Below are 15,951 nucleotides of genomic sequence, written 5' to 3' on the forward strand. Positions count from 1 at the left end.
ATAGAAACTAGGTGCTGGGTAGGTATATGGATGTTCATTGTAAAATTCTTTAAACTTTCCTGTTTTTAAAAATATTTTCCTAGTAAAATGTCAGAAAAAATAAAATGAAATAGATGTAGCTAAAAGGTATTATAAGGTATTATTTATAGCTAATTTGATTTTTTATTAGCCAGTAATTATGACATGTCAGATGTGTGCTTGGCAGTCTCATAAGCATCACAGATGTAGTGACCAACAAACAAGCATGGGTACTTGCCCTCATAGAACTATAGTTCTGGGGCCAGCTCATGGTTCACTAGGGAGAGTGTGGTGTTGATAACACCGAGGCCACGGGTTTGGATCCCTATATAGGGATGGCTGGTTAGCTCACTTGGGAGAGTATGGTGCTAACAACACCAAGTCAAGGGTTAAGATCCCTTTACTAGTCATCTTTTTAAAAAAAAAAAAAAAAAAAGATCTATAGTTCTTGTTTATCAGATTCATGTTTTCCCCAGTATTCCTATTCTCTGTCCCTTGTACTAGTTAGAATTTATCTGTCCTGGGCCTCTTAGCTCAATTTGTTACCTAAAAATATCTCTAGAGACAGAAGTTGTTTAGTAGCATCTCCATATCTCTGAACTTATAGGATTCATGTTTTCAGGAGCTTGTTATTGAGTTTTTATTGATTATTTCCCTGAAAGAAATCTCTCTTTTCCTAAAGAATAGAGTTCTTGGCAATGTAGGTAGAAATACTTTTCTTTATATAAAGGACATTGGTTCATGAGAGTAAACACTGGGTTTTAATTTATTAGGGTGTCAAATTAACTTCCGCCCATTTAATTAGGATGATCCAAAACATTAAGCTATCACAAATCATTTTAAGTTTTTAAAGACATGTCTTTGGAGAGAGGAATGTTTGTGAGCTTATAGGATAAGAGATGTTAGTGTTGTTAGTGTTAAGCTACGTCAGTGCTTGCCTGTACAGTTATCGAATTTGACCAAGTTGGCAAGACATTGTTCAATAGACGGTTGGGATGATTTTATTTTTTTATCAGATTTTTTTTTTAATTACCTAAAAATCTATTTTCATAGCTGTGGGGGTCATGGATTTAGTCTTTAGGACTATGTACAATAAGGTATGTTTGAACTATTTTTAAAGTTTATTAATTTACTTCCCATTTCTGCTCCTAGTGTCAGGACCTTTCCTGTTCTTGGCTCAATGTTCTGCTCTAGAGAGAAGGCCTTCCCAAAATTTACCAATCAGTCCATCCACTCAAAAATCCCCTTCAGAGTGTCCTAACTAGACCAAAAGACACAGACTTTCTTTCATACTCAGAGACTGAAAACTCCCAAAAGAGGATAAATTTCTTGATTTTAGAGAGAATGTACTTTGAGTTCTAGAGACAGAGTTCAGAACCAGCCAGTTAGATCTTGAGTTCTGAGTATACAGAATTGGCTGCATGCCTTCAGACACCAACATGGATACTTCTTTTCTGATCCAGTGACCCAGAGCCCTCTCTCTCTTTGGTGACCTGGTTATCTCTGCCTTCTCTGTACTTTGTCCAGTCCTTATGTGGACTGGGCCTAATATCAGTCATTCCCTAATTTGTAATTTGCCTTTTTTAGCTGCCACCAGCCCCTTTTCCCTGTCCCATTTCTCATTCATGACCTGATTGAATTTGGCATTGTCCTACATCTGCTGTGTTCCCTTTTCTGTGCCTCTGACTCTAACTCCTGATGTGTACTCAACACCTGGAGAGTCCCTGCTACCTCTCTCCACCTCCTCCTGTAGCTAATTAGGATCTAAAGGAGGGGTGGGAACCATGGCAGTTCCTTGTGCTGGGATCCTTGAGGCTTGGTGAGTCCCTAGGTCTTAGTAACTTTTCACTAAGACACTTCCCCTGTGAATCTCAGTTCAGTACTACCTACCATATTCACAGACTATCAGTCATTCCTCCCCATTTCAACCTCTGCTAAATCTATATTTATTAAATATTGTATACATTCAAAAGAGTATTTATATAATTCTGAGTAAGTTACAATGAACTGCAATAAAACAAATGCCTTTTACCACCACCAGCTTAAGAATTAAAATTTTACTAGTATCTCCCAGTCCTTCAGGTATAGGGTATTAGGTGGTACTTTATGATCCCTGCAGTAAAGTAAAAGTAATGGTCAGTCAGTATTACCAGACACTTAAAAGTACTTAAATATTGTCTTCAGATATATTTTTGTTCAGAACATTTAACAAATTCAGATAGGCCATTAGTGAAGTTTTAATGTAAACTCCGATATTCCCCTTTATCTATCAAAACCTTTTAGAATTCACTGTAGTTCCCATGCCTCGTCTGTCATTACAGAATTCTGTCAAGCTTCGCTTTAGAATAAAGGAGAAAACTTTCTGAAGCATTTGGCTATCTATATTGTTTTTCCCCTAGAATGACTATTGATGGAGCACCAGAATTGAAGGTAGAGAGTGTGAATTCAAAGGCCAAGCTGCATGCTGCTCTTTACGAGAGGAAGCTCTTGTCTCTGGAGGTGCGAAAACGTAGACGACGGAGTGGCAGATTGAGAGCCATGAGGCCAAAATACCCAGGTACTTCTGGTGAGCTTTCACCAAATCCCATTATCTGGGTCCTGCAAAACTAAGTTAACCAGCTAATTACTCAGTACTTAATGAGTCAGAACCTCCTGATTATATGCTCTTATTTTTTTGTATAGTCTTTTTCTCTGAAACTTAATTTCAAAGGGATTATAAGGTTTTGAACCTTACATTCTATAATACTTGTATTGAAGAATATCTGAAACACACACATGTTGGCTTTTGCTCTTATTCTAGCATTGTACAAATACCTGATACTTTAGAAATAATATTAGAATAATATTAGAATATGAACGGAATCCTGAGCATTACTGTTCAGATTTTTAAAGATTAGTAAGTCCAGTTCATCCTTTGACATTGCTGAATGGTGTAAATATCTTAGACAAAGGGAAATTTCTTTTTCCCCCCTATTTTCCTACGTTGCAGATCTGTTTGTAACTGACTGATAGACTGACTTCCTTTTTTCCCTCCTTCCCTCCTTTGTTGAGCACCTGTATCAGGCAGCATGTTAGTCACTGGGGTTTCATTGGTGAATAAAAAGTACATGGTCCTTGTCCTCATAGAACTAATAAGACAGTGGAGGAGAAGGATAATGAATAAACATAGGATAGAAAGATATTCCCCAGCTCTTTTTACCTCCATGAAGGGTGCTTTTCTAAAAACCTCTAACATACTGCTTATTCAACCAAGGTTTTTGTTTTTTTGAGCTTTTTTTTTTTTTTTGCCTTGAGTTCTGAGAGAGCCATCAGTATGATGAGAAACATCAACTCTAATGAAGATTCTTAATAGGTTTTTAAATATATATGATTAGAGTGACATGTGATTGCTATTAATTTTGTCCCTTGTTTGTGGTTTCATTTAGAAATGGGTTTTTATTAAAAAGAAAAAAGGAAGGTATTGGGAGAGAGGAAACTTTAATCCTTTTTTCAGCAACATTAGTGATTCTTCGCATTTAGTGATTACCCAACCAGCTGAAATGAATGTTAAAACTGAGACAGAGAGTGAAGAGGAGGAAGAAGTTGCATTAGACAATGAAGAAGAACAGGAAGCTTCCCAGGAGGAGTCTGCAGGGTCTCTTGGAGAAAATCAAGGCAAATATACACCCTCATTGACTGTTATGGTAGAAAATTCACCCAGAGAAAATTCCGTCAAAGTTCCTGAGTGGAATAATAAAGGTGAACAGTGCAGCAAAATTGACACTCAGGAGCCAGAGCCTAAGTTTAACCTGATGCAGATTCTGCAAGATAATGGAAATCTTAGGTATGTACCCTTTGTAATTATAATAGTAAAACTGATAATAGCTAACTTGTACTGTGTACCAGGTACTGTTTTAATGGCTTTACTGTTATTTTTCATTTAATATTCACAGAAGTCCTATGAAATAATGACTGTGATTACACATTACTATTATTAAGGAAACTCGAGGTCTGAATGATGAGGAGTCATTTATGTGAATATCAGGTGGCAGAACAGCAAGTACAAAGGCCCTGAAATTGAAATGAACTTGACGGGTGTCAAATTAACTTCCGCCCATTTAATTAGGATGATATGTCCAGACCCAGGAAGATGAAGGCCCTAATGAGAGCGGTGGCTATAGGAATGGAGAGAATGGGATGGACTTCATGAAGTTTGCAAGGTAAAATTGACAGAGACTAAGTTTTCCGTGTTTGGCAACATAGTGATGTTATCAGTCAGTATAAGGAACTTAGGAGTTGGTTTTGTGATAGAAATAGTGTGTTTCATTTGGAGACATAGTGAGGAGGAAGTGCTCTGGGCTGAAGTCTTCTACCTGAAGAGAGATGAAAATACAGTTTTGTAGGTCAAGGTTGAACAAGATTGTACAGATTATCATTAAATTCTTCAGAGTGGTTGAGATTGTCCAAGTCTATTTGGTTCAGCAAGTGTAGACAAGGAGAAAAGGAAGGGAATACCACTGTTTAATGGGTAAGTCAGTAAAAAGGCCAGAAATAGCAGTTGAGAGGAGAGGCATAAAATCGGGAGGGAGTAGTATGGTAAAAGCTACAAAATGAGAATTTCAAGTCTGTAGAAGTGCCTCAGACAGCCCAAGTTGGGATAAGGAATGAAAAGAGACTTGGATTTGTGACCTAGGGCTAACTGACTGGGTGGAAGAACAATTGTAAGCTGAGGAAACAAGAAAGCAAGTGTGAACTATTTGAAGCATTTAGCAGTGGAAGAAGGTGAGAATACATCAGGGAGAGAGCTAGCTAAGAGAAAGGGAGGTTTGTTTGTTTGTTTCTTTGTTTTAAGATAGGGATTCTGAAGCTGGGAGGGAGTAGTATGGTAAAAGCTACAAAATGAGAATTTCAAGTCTGTAGAAGTGCCTCAGACAGCCCAAGTTGGGATAAGGAATGAAAAGAGACTTGGATTTGTGACCTAGGGCTAACTGACTGGGTGGAAGAACAATTGTAAGCTGAGGAAACAAGAAAGCAAGTGTGAACTATTTGAAGCATTTAGCAGTGGAAGAAGGTGAGAATACATCAGGGAGAGAGCTAGCTAAGAGAAAGGGAGGTTTGTTTGTTTGTTTCTTTGTTTTAAGATAGGGATTCTGAAGCTTACTTATAGACTAAGAGGAAGGATTTGATGGCAAGAGGATTAGAGATGCAGAAATGGATATACTGGTAGATAAGGGTCTTAAAAGAAGCTGGAAAGAGGCCAATGGAGGGTTATTTCTTCCTGTAAGTCAAAAAGAAAGGACTAGGGGATGAAAGCAGTAGCTAAAAGTTGGAGAACAAGGAAGTTGAGGTATTTGTGCTTGATGGCCTTTATTCTCTAAACCAGAGGCTAGTTCTGAAAGGCTGGAGGGTGACATTGGGATGTGGGGGGATAGAGTTAAGGTTTGGAACAGAATGTCATGGAAAATGAGAATAGTTCCATTAGTGGAAATTGAATTCAGTCAGAAGACCTGGGCTCTGGCTTTTTCAGTGCTACCAACTGGTTGTGTGATCAGAGGCAAGTCAAAGAGCTTCTCTAGGCCTCAGTTTCCTTTTCTGTCAAGCCAAGGTATGGAATTAGACAAGTGTTTTTCAAACTACTTCCTGGAGAGAAAAAAGATACCACTGAATTGAAAATAGAGCATTTAAAAACCACTGGACTGTATTCTAAGTTCTGTTCCAGCAATAACATTCTCCTTAGTTGTCGTAAAAATAAATTATTTCTTCATAAGTCTTATGGATCTCACTTTCAATGAATAAACTGTTATAATTGCAGGGTGTATTAGTGTAAATCAGTGGTTTTCAGACTGTGTTCCCTGAAGCTGCCCATTGTTCTCACTGGCTATTGAAGGGTCTGGAGAGAGCCATGGCAAAGGTTCAAGACTCCAGGCACAGCCTCCTTGTACATTTAATATACTGAGGATCTACATAACCTTTTGTTTTTTAAAAAGAGGTTCCTTCGGTGTAAATCATTCTGGTTTTTATTCTTTCGTCTTTTCTTTGTTTATTTATAACAAATGACTAGATGACCAAGGTGTCTAGTACCTTAGAGACAGTCTCAGAATTAACATCCTAAGGATCTCTTTGGTAAGACTTATAGAAATGGAAAACTCAGTACTTGTTCATTTGATTTGCAATAATGATTTGCAACAAAACAATGATTGAAATTTCAACTTATGAACAATAATCTCCTTATCCAAAAGAATTCATGTTTTAGTATAAGGGGACCAATCAATTAAATGAGGTATTTTGCTACATTCAGAGGTGTCTGAAATATGCTGTTTCTTGCTCATTATATTGCAAGAGAATTTGTTGACTAAAATTAAGGATCTTTTTAACTTATTTTGACTTAAAAATGATTTGTGGTGGTGGTGAAGCTTATGGGAATGGTTTAGGGGAAAGTGGTATATGCTCTCTAGGTGAACAAGACTATAATCATTGAGAAACGTGAAAATATAAATTTATTGTTTCAAAGTCATATTGTACTCTCATAAACTATCCCTGTTGTTAACAAAAATCTAGCCTTATTTGTAGTTCATATTCTGAAGCTCTTACGTATTAAACTCTCAAAAGTAAATCTCCTCAACCTGACTTCTGTGCCCTCCAGTCCTCCAGCATACACATGGAATCTAGACCTGGACCCTTTTAGGATTTCCAGTTTACTCTGTACAAATCTGTTCATCCTATCCTTGGAGAAACTGTGAATAGAAAGCATTCAGTGATTGCATGTGTGAGGATTGTAAACAAAGTTTGTGTTGGGCCCTAATCTTCACTGATGTAATTTTGGCTGCAATGTCAGAAGGCCAATCAGCTGAAGTAACCAAAATCTCGCCTGAAAGAAAACAGATCTGCCATGATAGGCAGCTGAAGTGAAAATCATCAGTGTCTCTCTGATACTTTTGTCTTCCAAACTATAGCCTGATCAGATTTCCTTGTTTCCAACCTAGACGACCAGGCAGAAGATAGATGGGTTCTTCAGTGATGTTGCTGAGGTGCTTTTCACTATATTTAAGAATTTCTTTTTCCCACTGAACATCTGGGCTCGTTCTGGCCCGTTGGTTCATCTGTGCCAAATTCTGTTGGACCTCATTCATTTATTCTGGACTCCAGCCACTCCAGTCTTGTAGTTGAGAAATGCATGACCTTAAAATTTGGTCTCAAAAGTCCCTTTGTAGGATTTATCTCTTTCCTGCTTTGAAGGTTTTTGCACACGAGAAATATTATTTGCCATAGCAAAATCCATACTTTTAGTTCTAACTGATGAGTATGTTCTTAAGGGCCTCCAATGCAAAAAACCTTCCCTTATTAATACAGAGGTTCTTGTGAAGATTCACTACTTCTCATGTTCGTTCCTCCAAGAAAGTTGTTAAAATGTTCAAAGAGATAAGGTGATGAGTAGGAAACCTGATTTTCTGTTCTAGTTTGTTTTCCCATGCTAATAATGAAAATAAGTAGGATTCTCCATCTCTGATTCTCTTAATAGGAACAATTTTTTTAAAACTCATGTTCTGTTTAGAAGGAATCTTTAGTGACTATATGACTGGCTTCATATTTCTTAGCCATCCTAATAGAAGGGTCCTCAAAGCCACTTGGAGAGACTTGGGTACGCTTTTGGTAGGCTTACTATTCTGTCTCATAACGGTATGTTGTTTTGGATTTCTATAGCAAAGTGCAGGCCCGAATAGCATTCTCTGCCTATCTCCAGCATGTTCAAATTCGCCTGATGAAAGACAATGGAGGTCAGACATTCAGTGCCAGTTGGGCTGCCAAAGAAGATGAACAGATGGTGAGGCTCTTCTTATTGGAAACTTTTTACTTTCCCTTTTTCTTTTCTTTCTTTCTTTTTTTTTTTTTTTTTTTTTTTTTGAGGGTAAATAGCAATATATTCTTTGATAATAGAATTATTACATAGTAAAGCTTCTAGATATCTCTTTAATTTAATGTAAAACAATTCTTTGCTGTGGAGCTGTGTTCATTACACTGTGTAGTGAGGGCATCAGTTTATTTCATTCTGAAATGAAATTGATTGCTCATTGGATGTTAAGTCCTGTGCAAAACCCTCAAAAAGAATAACAATGTACAGTCTTTTCTCAAGCAGCCTCACATTTTGTTAACTCTTAGGGGTAGGTGTTATCATCCCTGTTTTACAGATGAGGAAACAAAGACCTGGAGAAGCTAGGCCTGTTGTTCTACTGGAACTGGAACTGGAACTGGAACATGTTATAATTATACATTACTTGCTATTCTGTTGTTTCTATGCATGATAAGGTGTTTATTTTCTGTCCTGAGGAGTCAGGTTAGCTCTTTGAAAGTCAAGACCTTATCATAGGTCCTCTCAGAATGTACCATCCTCCAACTTAACATTTTTTCTTTACCAGTTGTAACTTTATAAAATTCTTAGATTACTGAAATTAAATTTGTGTATAATTTTTACTGTGTATCAGTCATTCAAACATAGTATCAGTCATTTGATTTAATATTCTAGGAAGGTTTTCTTTCTGGGTCAGAATGACAGAGAGCTTCAAGCTTTTGGGTAAGATCAGTGCTTGTAGAAGGCGGCACAGCCATCCCATAGCCTTTTTAACAAAAGGGATCTGTCACCAAAAAGAGAGAGATCTTCAAGTCTGAGAAAGCTGCATCTATTATCCCACCCAGTGGTGACCCTACTGTAATTTTTAGTCTTCCCTATATAAAAAAGCAGGTCTTTATGCCAGGCTTATTATAAAAACATTGGTTATTCCAGAAAACAACTTGTGAATTTAAAGTAGCCAGTACAACCCAGAGATAAAACCTTGTGTGTTGTGAATAATCCTTCAACCATCAGTGGAAAATGTTAGCTCTGCTCTTTCCAAGTGGAAAATTAAAACTGCTTTTTTGAGAGTCAGTTTGTCTGCTCCACTGCGAAAAAATAATGTTTTAATATAACAGTTTAAACCACCCTATAGTAAAGACAGCAGAGTAGAACTATGAAATCCAACCCTCTGGTTATGAGGCTATACTCTTTATGCTGAAGTAAATTGGCACCAAGAGACAATGAACCAAAATCAAATTCAAGAAGAAAAAAATAGTTTTAAGGAGAATAACGACTGCAAATTCTGTCTTGGAATTCACGCAGGATTTCTCTGGGGCTTGAATATTTAGGATCATCACTGCAAAACTTAATACTAGTTCTTTGAACTCCTTCTTCAAAATATATTTAGAGAGCAGACTCTGACCCAGTCCCAATGATTGTGGCACTGGTTTTGCTTATGAGGAAGGTAGGTGTAGAATTGCCCTCTCTGGTGTGGGTTAGGGGTTAGTGATTCTTTACCTCCCAACTCAGAAGGCACATCAGCAGAAGTTCCCCAAATCCATCATCTGAAAGCAATTTTATTGTATTTATGGGGCAAAAACTATCTTTAAGGCCCTTGGCCCTACAAAAATCTTTCTTTGAAGCATTTGTGATGTTATGAATAATCTGATTGGTATCTGTTCAAATTTCAAAATCCTTTTCCCCCATCTCAACTGAGATATTTGTTTCCCTTTATGACACTCCACTATGTCCTCCTTGCCAGCCCCCAACTCTAAAAGCTAAAAAGTCATCACCTTTCAAGCTGCTATGACAGTTCTTTCTTTTCCTTTATTGCTAAACTTTTTAAATCAGTAGTTTCTACTCTTCACCTATATTCTTCATTACCCATGCATTTTTTTTTTTTTTCTTTTTCTTTCTTTTGTGGGGGGGGGGGCAGCTGGCTGGGACAGGGATCAAACCCTGGACCTTTGTGTTATCAGCACCACGCTCTAATCAGCTGAGCTAACCAGTCAGACCCTATGCATTTCTTAATGCCTTTATTCAACTTTCTTTACTGAAAGTGTTCCCTTGATATTATCCCACAGTGGCCAGATCCGTGGGCTTGTCTTGGTCGTGGTCCTTTCCAGGTCCAGCGTCTGGAAGCATTTGACAAGGAACACTTCCCTCCTGTGGCTTCATGATTCTATTTTCTTCTGGGTTTCCTTCTACATTTCTGAAGTTTTTACCATTTTTTTCTGATTCATCCTCTTCTTTCTTATCTCTAAGTATGAATATTTTTCTATTTTTCTACCTTTTTACCTTTGATGATTTCACCAGCTCCTGTGCTTTTAGTTTCCACTGCCTTTGAATGCTGCCTTCCCCAATAGCTCTCTGATCACTCTATTAGAAGTGATATGTGCTCTTTGAGTTATTATAGTACTACTTGTGTTATGGTACTTTACTACTACTGCTTTATTACATACTTATTTGTATACATATTTGACTTCAATTTTTGATTGCCAGCTTATTAGGGAAGAGAATAAGTTTCTTTTGTCTTGCTTTGTCTTTCTTTATCCTTCTTATACCTAACATGTTTGCTCTGGGTCTTGTTTGTTGCAATGTGTAATATATCTCTTCTCACATCTCTGTCGTGGAATACCTTCATAGCTTCTCTTCTGTTGCTTAACACAATTCCTGCTTTTTTCTCCCCATGACTTGTTAATTTATAGGAGCTGGTGGTTCGTTTCCTCAAGCGAGCATCAAGTAACCTCCAACATTCACTGAGAATGGTATTACCCAGTCGACGACTGGCACTTCTGGAACGCAGAAGAATCCTGGCCCATCAACTGGGTGACTTTATCATTGTATACAGCAAGGTAAATGGTTTATCTGTTAGTCTTGTGCTTTGGATTGCCATATGCTGTCAGAAACAGGCTAGAAGCCTCTGTCCAGCTGGGCAGAGAGGTCCTTCTGTTCTTGAGCGTCATCATCCCTATGCTTTACCGTTAGAGGGAATGGGACCCCAAACCTTAACCCAGCTGGGCTGAAAAACTACTTATTACCTCTGAAGGCCCTGTGGCCATAGTAATGCTCATCAAAAGGCATATTACTTTTGAGCTCTATTGCACCTGTGATGACTCCTGGGCAGTGTGAATCTGGGTTGTTATTGTGCCTGCAGACAATGGTGAGTTGATTATTTCAGAGCAAATTTGAGCTGTGGATTTAATATGATTACATATTCTTCTTTCTTGAGAAAGTTATACTTTCTTCTCTGAAACATTTTATACAGTGATATCATTTTACAATCTAGCCCAGGAAATTTACTCTTTAACTAGAATATCTTGGAAAGCGTCTTATATCCAGGGGTCTCAGAATGCATGAAAAATATCATTTTTGGGGGGAAAAATTATGGATAATTTGCAGAAGGAAAAGCTGAGCCCTGGTAATTTAAATGGCTTTTCTAAAGTTGTATGTAATGGTTAGTAGACTATGTTGCACCAAACCCATATTTATCATTTACTCCAGATTTGTTGAGAATTTTGTTATGTTTTATAAAAGCGAAGAGTTTATTCAGTTTGGAAGCTGGTATAAGAGTATCTTCCAAGACCTATCTTTTTTTCTTCTAATTGTAATAAATACTGTGTCTCTGTTGTCATACTGTTAAAGCTGCAAGTGTGATCACAGATATTACTTAGTTACTATAAAAAGCTCTTTTCTCAACGGGCTGTATAAGTAGAAAGTAAAAACATGATAAAAATTTACATTTATTCTGCAACTTTTACTTGGGAATTTCATGTTTCACAAAATCATGGTCAAAAGTAATATATCAAATTTATAGGTAGCAAAAGGACATGGAAGAATTAAATGTCCTTACTCCAAAGACAAATTAAACCAAGGCTAATGACACCAGATGATGAAGTATGCATTTATCAGGAGTCAGTTTTATCTTGTTTTTCTGTGGGGTTGGGCACCCGGTAGGAAACAGAACAAATGGCTGAAAAGAAATCAAAGAAGAAACTTGAGGAAGAAGAAGAAGATGGAGTGAATACGGAAAACTTTCAAGAGTTCATCAGACAAGCAAGGTAGAAGACATTCTTGATTAATAGAAACTGTCTTGTTTCATCTTCTATACTACTTATTGAATACCCAACATTCCCTTGTTCCTGACACATGGATGTGAATGAAATCACTCTCAGAAAGAGAAAAAGTTTCATAGGCTTGGTTTCTTCATATCTCAGCCAATTATGTTGCTGTTGTCATGGCTTCAGTTATCAAAACACTGCTGCTGGGTATCTGGGCTGTAGTTCTAGGCAGGCTTGAAAGTACATAGCACCTAAAGCGCTGAGAGAGCCCTTTGGAAAGCTGAAGTTAGAGGCTATTAGTGTTTGCGGGGTCTGAATTTATCCCTGACCTACTGATGTAGTAAAGACGACCAAATTTAACCTACATTGAGTGGAGAAATTGGCAATTTCTCGAAGGTTGTACCTAATTTATATAAAATAGAACAAGTCCCTCATGTTTAGGGTTGGCCTTTAGGAAATGAAAATCTCAGGGGGGTTTTTTGGCAACTGACTGGCATGGGGATCCAAACCCGTGACCTTGGTGTTACCAGTACCACAGTCTCCCAAGTGAGCTAACCGGCCAGCCCAGAGAAAATCTCAGTATTGAGCTCTCTAGATACAAGTCAGCCAGGCCATCTTGTCCATTTACATTGTGTTTCCAAAGGAAGAGATAACAAAGGCACTTAATTTTAAATTTTGTAAAACGCATACCGGAGGGCCTTTTTCTAAAGAAAGAGTTGTGTAAAACCACTGAAAGAAAATAAAGGATAAAACAACTGTAAACCCCATTAATTAGTCTTCAACCGTCAAAGTCACAGTGGGGAGAAAATCAACTCTTTGTTGATTTGTGAAGTTAAATCAGGTGGTGATTTATCAGTGACCCTTGTAGTATGATCTTTGTTGAATACCTTGAACAGACCTCACCATAGCCTCAGTATCATGTGCTTAAACACATAGCACACAAATACATCATTTTATAGGAGTCCATGATTGTGATATATTATCTTGTTGACATTCTTGTATCTTAGTATATGATAAGGCAGGTATAAAAACAAAGCAAGAGAGTTTCTCACATCAACATTATAAAAATAGAAAAGGTGGAGAGGGATAGGTTGGGTAAAGAGCATAAAGAAAAATCACTATTTGTAATAATAATTGCTTATAATAATTTTTTTAAAAAATAGAAAAAGAAAAAAACTAGATTATATTTAGAAAATAGCTGTACTTTTAAAACTGAAAGATTAATTTCTGGTTCCTCCTGGGGATTTTTAAAATCCCCAAAATATAAAACAATAAAAAAACCTAACCTTTAAAAAGTCATATGTATTTCCCTAGCAGGCCCAACTGGTTACTAAAAAAATGAATTTATACATACTGTTAACTAATTAAGTTATTTGATTTGGAGATAAAGTATGTTGGAACATATTTACTACTGGTTATGGATTAATTGTTGATTGTTGGGAAATATGTGGTATTGTCAGTTCTTTTATTAAGTTTGTAGCAAGTACGTGGATACCTTTGTCAGAGCTGGTTAATTCACATACCTGCAGAAGTCAGGCAGGAAAACATAAATTATGAAGTGGGCAGGGGATAAGACAGGTACAAAGCAGCTTGTATCTTGACCAGCCATAACTTTTGCCTTTCAGTATCCTGTGAAGGGCCATGTAGAACTCACTGACAGGCAGAGGCAGCTGCCCGTTTGCAACCTCAGCTTTAGATCTTTTATAGTTACTTGAAGTACATATCTTGTGCACTTAGCTACCTTGGAGTTTACTCTGAGACTCAGAGGTGGTTTCCTACATTCTCATTAGAGTGCATTCTGAAGACAGGATATAGGTTCTTTATAATAATGCAGGCATACTTTACTTGCTTGAAGGTCACCTGTCTGGAACCTAGCCAAGCTTCAGGAAAAAGAAAAAGGCCATTGAGAAGCTGCTACAGATGTTACAAAATACATGCCTGATGTTTGCTGGAAGAATCCCTCAGGCCCTCATCTGTTTCCTCATACTTTCCATTTTGTGGATGTTCATAAAGAGCATAATTTCAATAATCTGAAGAGACTATTTAGTTCAGTTTTGTGCATTGTATAAATAGTTAGGGAACTCTTCTGTGGTTACACTGGTGGGTCTCCTCGTTTCTGACATAGGCAATTAAAATGACAAGCAGTCCCATTAGTGAAGGTACTTTAATTATGTAGAAGTGAGGTGGGCAAACTATAAAAGACCAGATAACAAATATTACAGATAATGAGGGCTATCTACCTATGGTCTTTTTCACATATCTTTCTTTAAAAATAAAATAAAATAAAATTCTTAGCTGGGGGCCATAAAAAACGGGTCACTGGTCAGATTTGGCTCATAGTCTGTGGTTTGTTGCCTCTCCTGATCTAGAACATAGTTGTCCAGCAGTACCTTCTGTGGGTACTTGAGCACTTGAAATGTGGCTAGTATAAATAAGGAAAAGAATCTATATTTTTGATTAATTTAAATAGGCATATATGTCTAGTGGCTACCATATTGGACAAGACTGATCTTGAAAATTCAAAGTGAGATGAACACAGCCTTATCATTCCTTAAATTTTTTAGATTGCTTTTATTTATATTTCATTTTAACCATCTATTAATAGGGAATTTTCAGCTTGCGCTTTTCATTTTCCCCTTCTCCAGCTTATTCTGTTTCCATAATTAAATCTGGTGGACAGATTTTCCAGAACAGCTTCCTGTTCTGACCATACTCTTTCTCCTTATTTCAGTGAGGCTGAACTGGAAGAGGTGTTAACTTTTTATACGCAAAAAAACAAGTCTGCAAGTGTTTTCCTGGGGACTCACTCTAAAAGTTCTAAGAACAGCCACAGCTATTCTGACAGTGGGGCAAAAGGGGGTAAGTATGCTGGTTAATTAAAGAAAAATAAGAACAAGTGAAAAAATGGGAAGTGCAAAGGAGAGTCCACACTAATGTGTTGGCTAAGCACTAATAGTCTACAAGGTGGTGAAACTTTGTAGCATGGGGTTGGTGGTAGGAGATGGGGATGGTACTTTTTGTCCTAAAAGCAGAAGAGGGGCGTGGTCTGATTTTTTTTTTTTAAATCTTAATTAACAACAGAGAGCTTTTCAAGAAAGCTTATACTTGCTAATATTTATTTTACTATCTGCTAGACATGATCTTATTTTCTACTTCCAGAAACCACGTAGAGTAGGCATTATTTTAAAACTTCGTTACAGATGAGAGAATGAGCTAAAAGAGACTGAGTAACTTGCTCAAGGGTTCTCTTCACCATGCAGAGACAGGAATTTGATCCTTAGTCTGCCCAACTCAAAGCTTGTGTTCTTACCCTCTGCTTTTCTGCCTCTCCTAATGATTATTTCTCCCTCTTTTCAAGTTTGGTGTGTCCTCTAGTTTAACACCATTGGCATTTTGGGTAGGAAAATTCATTGTTTTGTGGGGAGCTGTTCCATGCCTGGTGCAATATCTGATATCCTTGGTTCCAAGTCCTAAATGCCAGTAGCTTCAATCATTGTGATAACCCAGAATGCTCCCACATGTTTCTAAAAGTTCACACTGCTGGGGAACTCCATGATCAGTTATTTTGGAATTGTATGTGGACCAGACTATCTAGCTTGTGTCATTATGATCAAAAAATAGCAGTGACATACTGTGCTTTAAAATGAGTTTCATTTAAAATCAGATGGTGTGGTGCTGATAACAGCCAGGTCAAAGGTTCAGAATTCCCATATTGGCCAGCCACCAAAAAAAATCAAATCAAATTTAGATGGATGCGTAAGACAGAGGTAATCAGCATACTAATTTTGTCAGTGTGCTTAGTACTAGATTCAAAGTTGGAGACTTCTTCCATACTCCTAAGACTATCATAATGTAATGTGGAAGTAGCCTGGAAAATTGGTCATTTAAAATGTAAAATGAATTTTCCCAAAGAACTAATGCTAATGCTTTAAAAACTGATTTGGTTCATAGGCTAATCCGCAAAAGCCTGTTTAACTCACTGTATAATTGGATTGTTGTATTTCTAGAAGTCCTTCTGAGTCCAGCCCCTGCCTTTTTTTTTTTTTTTTTTTTTTTTTTTTTCCT

The 15,951-nt window shown here is 37.3% G+C and overlaps 1 protein-coding gene across 3 annotated transcripts in view; it reads left to right on the forward strand.

Annotated features, from left to right (window-relative positions):
- The window catches only part of TTLL5 (tubulin tyrosine ligase-like family, member 5), a 281,382-nt gene that overhangs the window by 102,960 nt on the left and 162,471 nt on the right, over positions 1 to 15,951 (forward strand). For 2 of the 3 annotated variants that reach the window (XM_008567070.1, XM_008567068.1), the window contains 6 exons: positions 2,418 to 2,575; positions 3,538 to 3,841; positions 7,699 to 7,819; positions 10,534 to 10,680; positions 11,783 to 11,886; positions 14,618 to 14,745. In XM_008567070.1, coding sequence (XP_008565292.1) covers positions 2,418 to 2,575; positions 3,538 to 3,841; positions 7,699 to 7,819; positions 10,534 to 10,680; positions 11,783 to 11,886; positions 14,618 to 14,745 — 962 coding nt within the window. Of the gene's footprint in view, positions 1 to 2,417; positions 2,585 to 3,537; positions 3,842 to 7,698; positions 7,820 to 10,533; positions 10,681 to 11,782; positions 11,887 to 14,617; positions 14,746 to 15,951 lie in introns of all 3 variants that reach the window. The other variant, XM_008567069.1, reaches the window with a different exon arrangement.

Source organism: Galeopterus variegatus, unplaced genomic scaffold (genome assembly GCF_000696425.1).
Source record: "Galeopterus variegatus unplaced genomic scaffold, G_variegatus-3.0.2 Scaffold290, whole genome shotgun sequence".
Taxonomy (NCBI): Eukaryota; Metazoa; Chordata; class Mammalia; order Dermoptera; family Cynocephalidae; genus Galeopterus; species Galeopterus variegatus.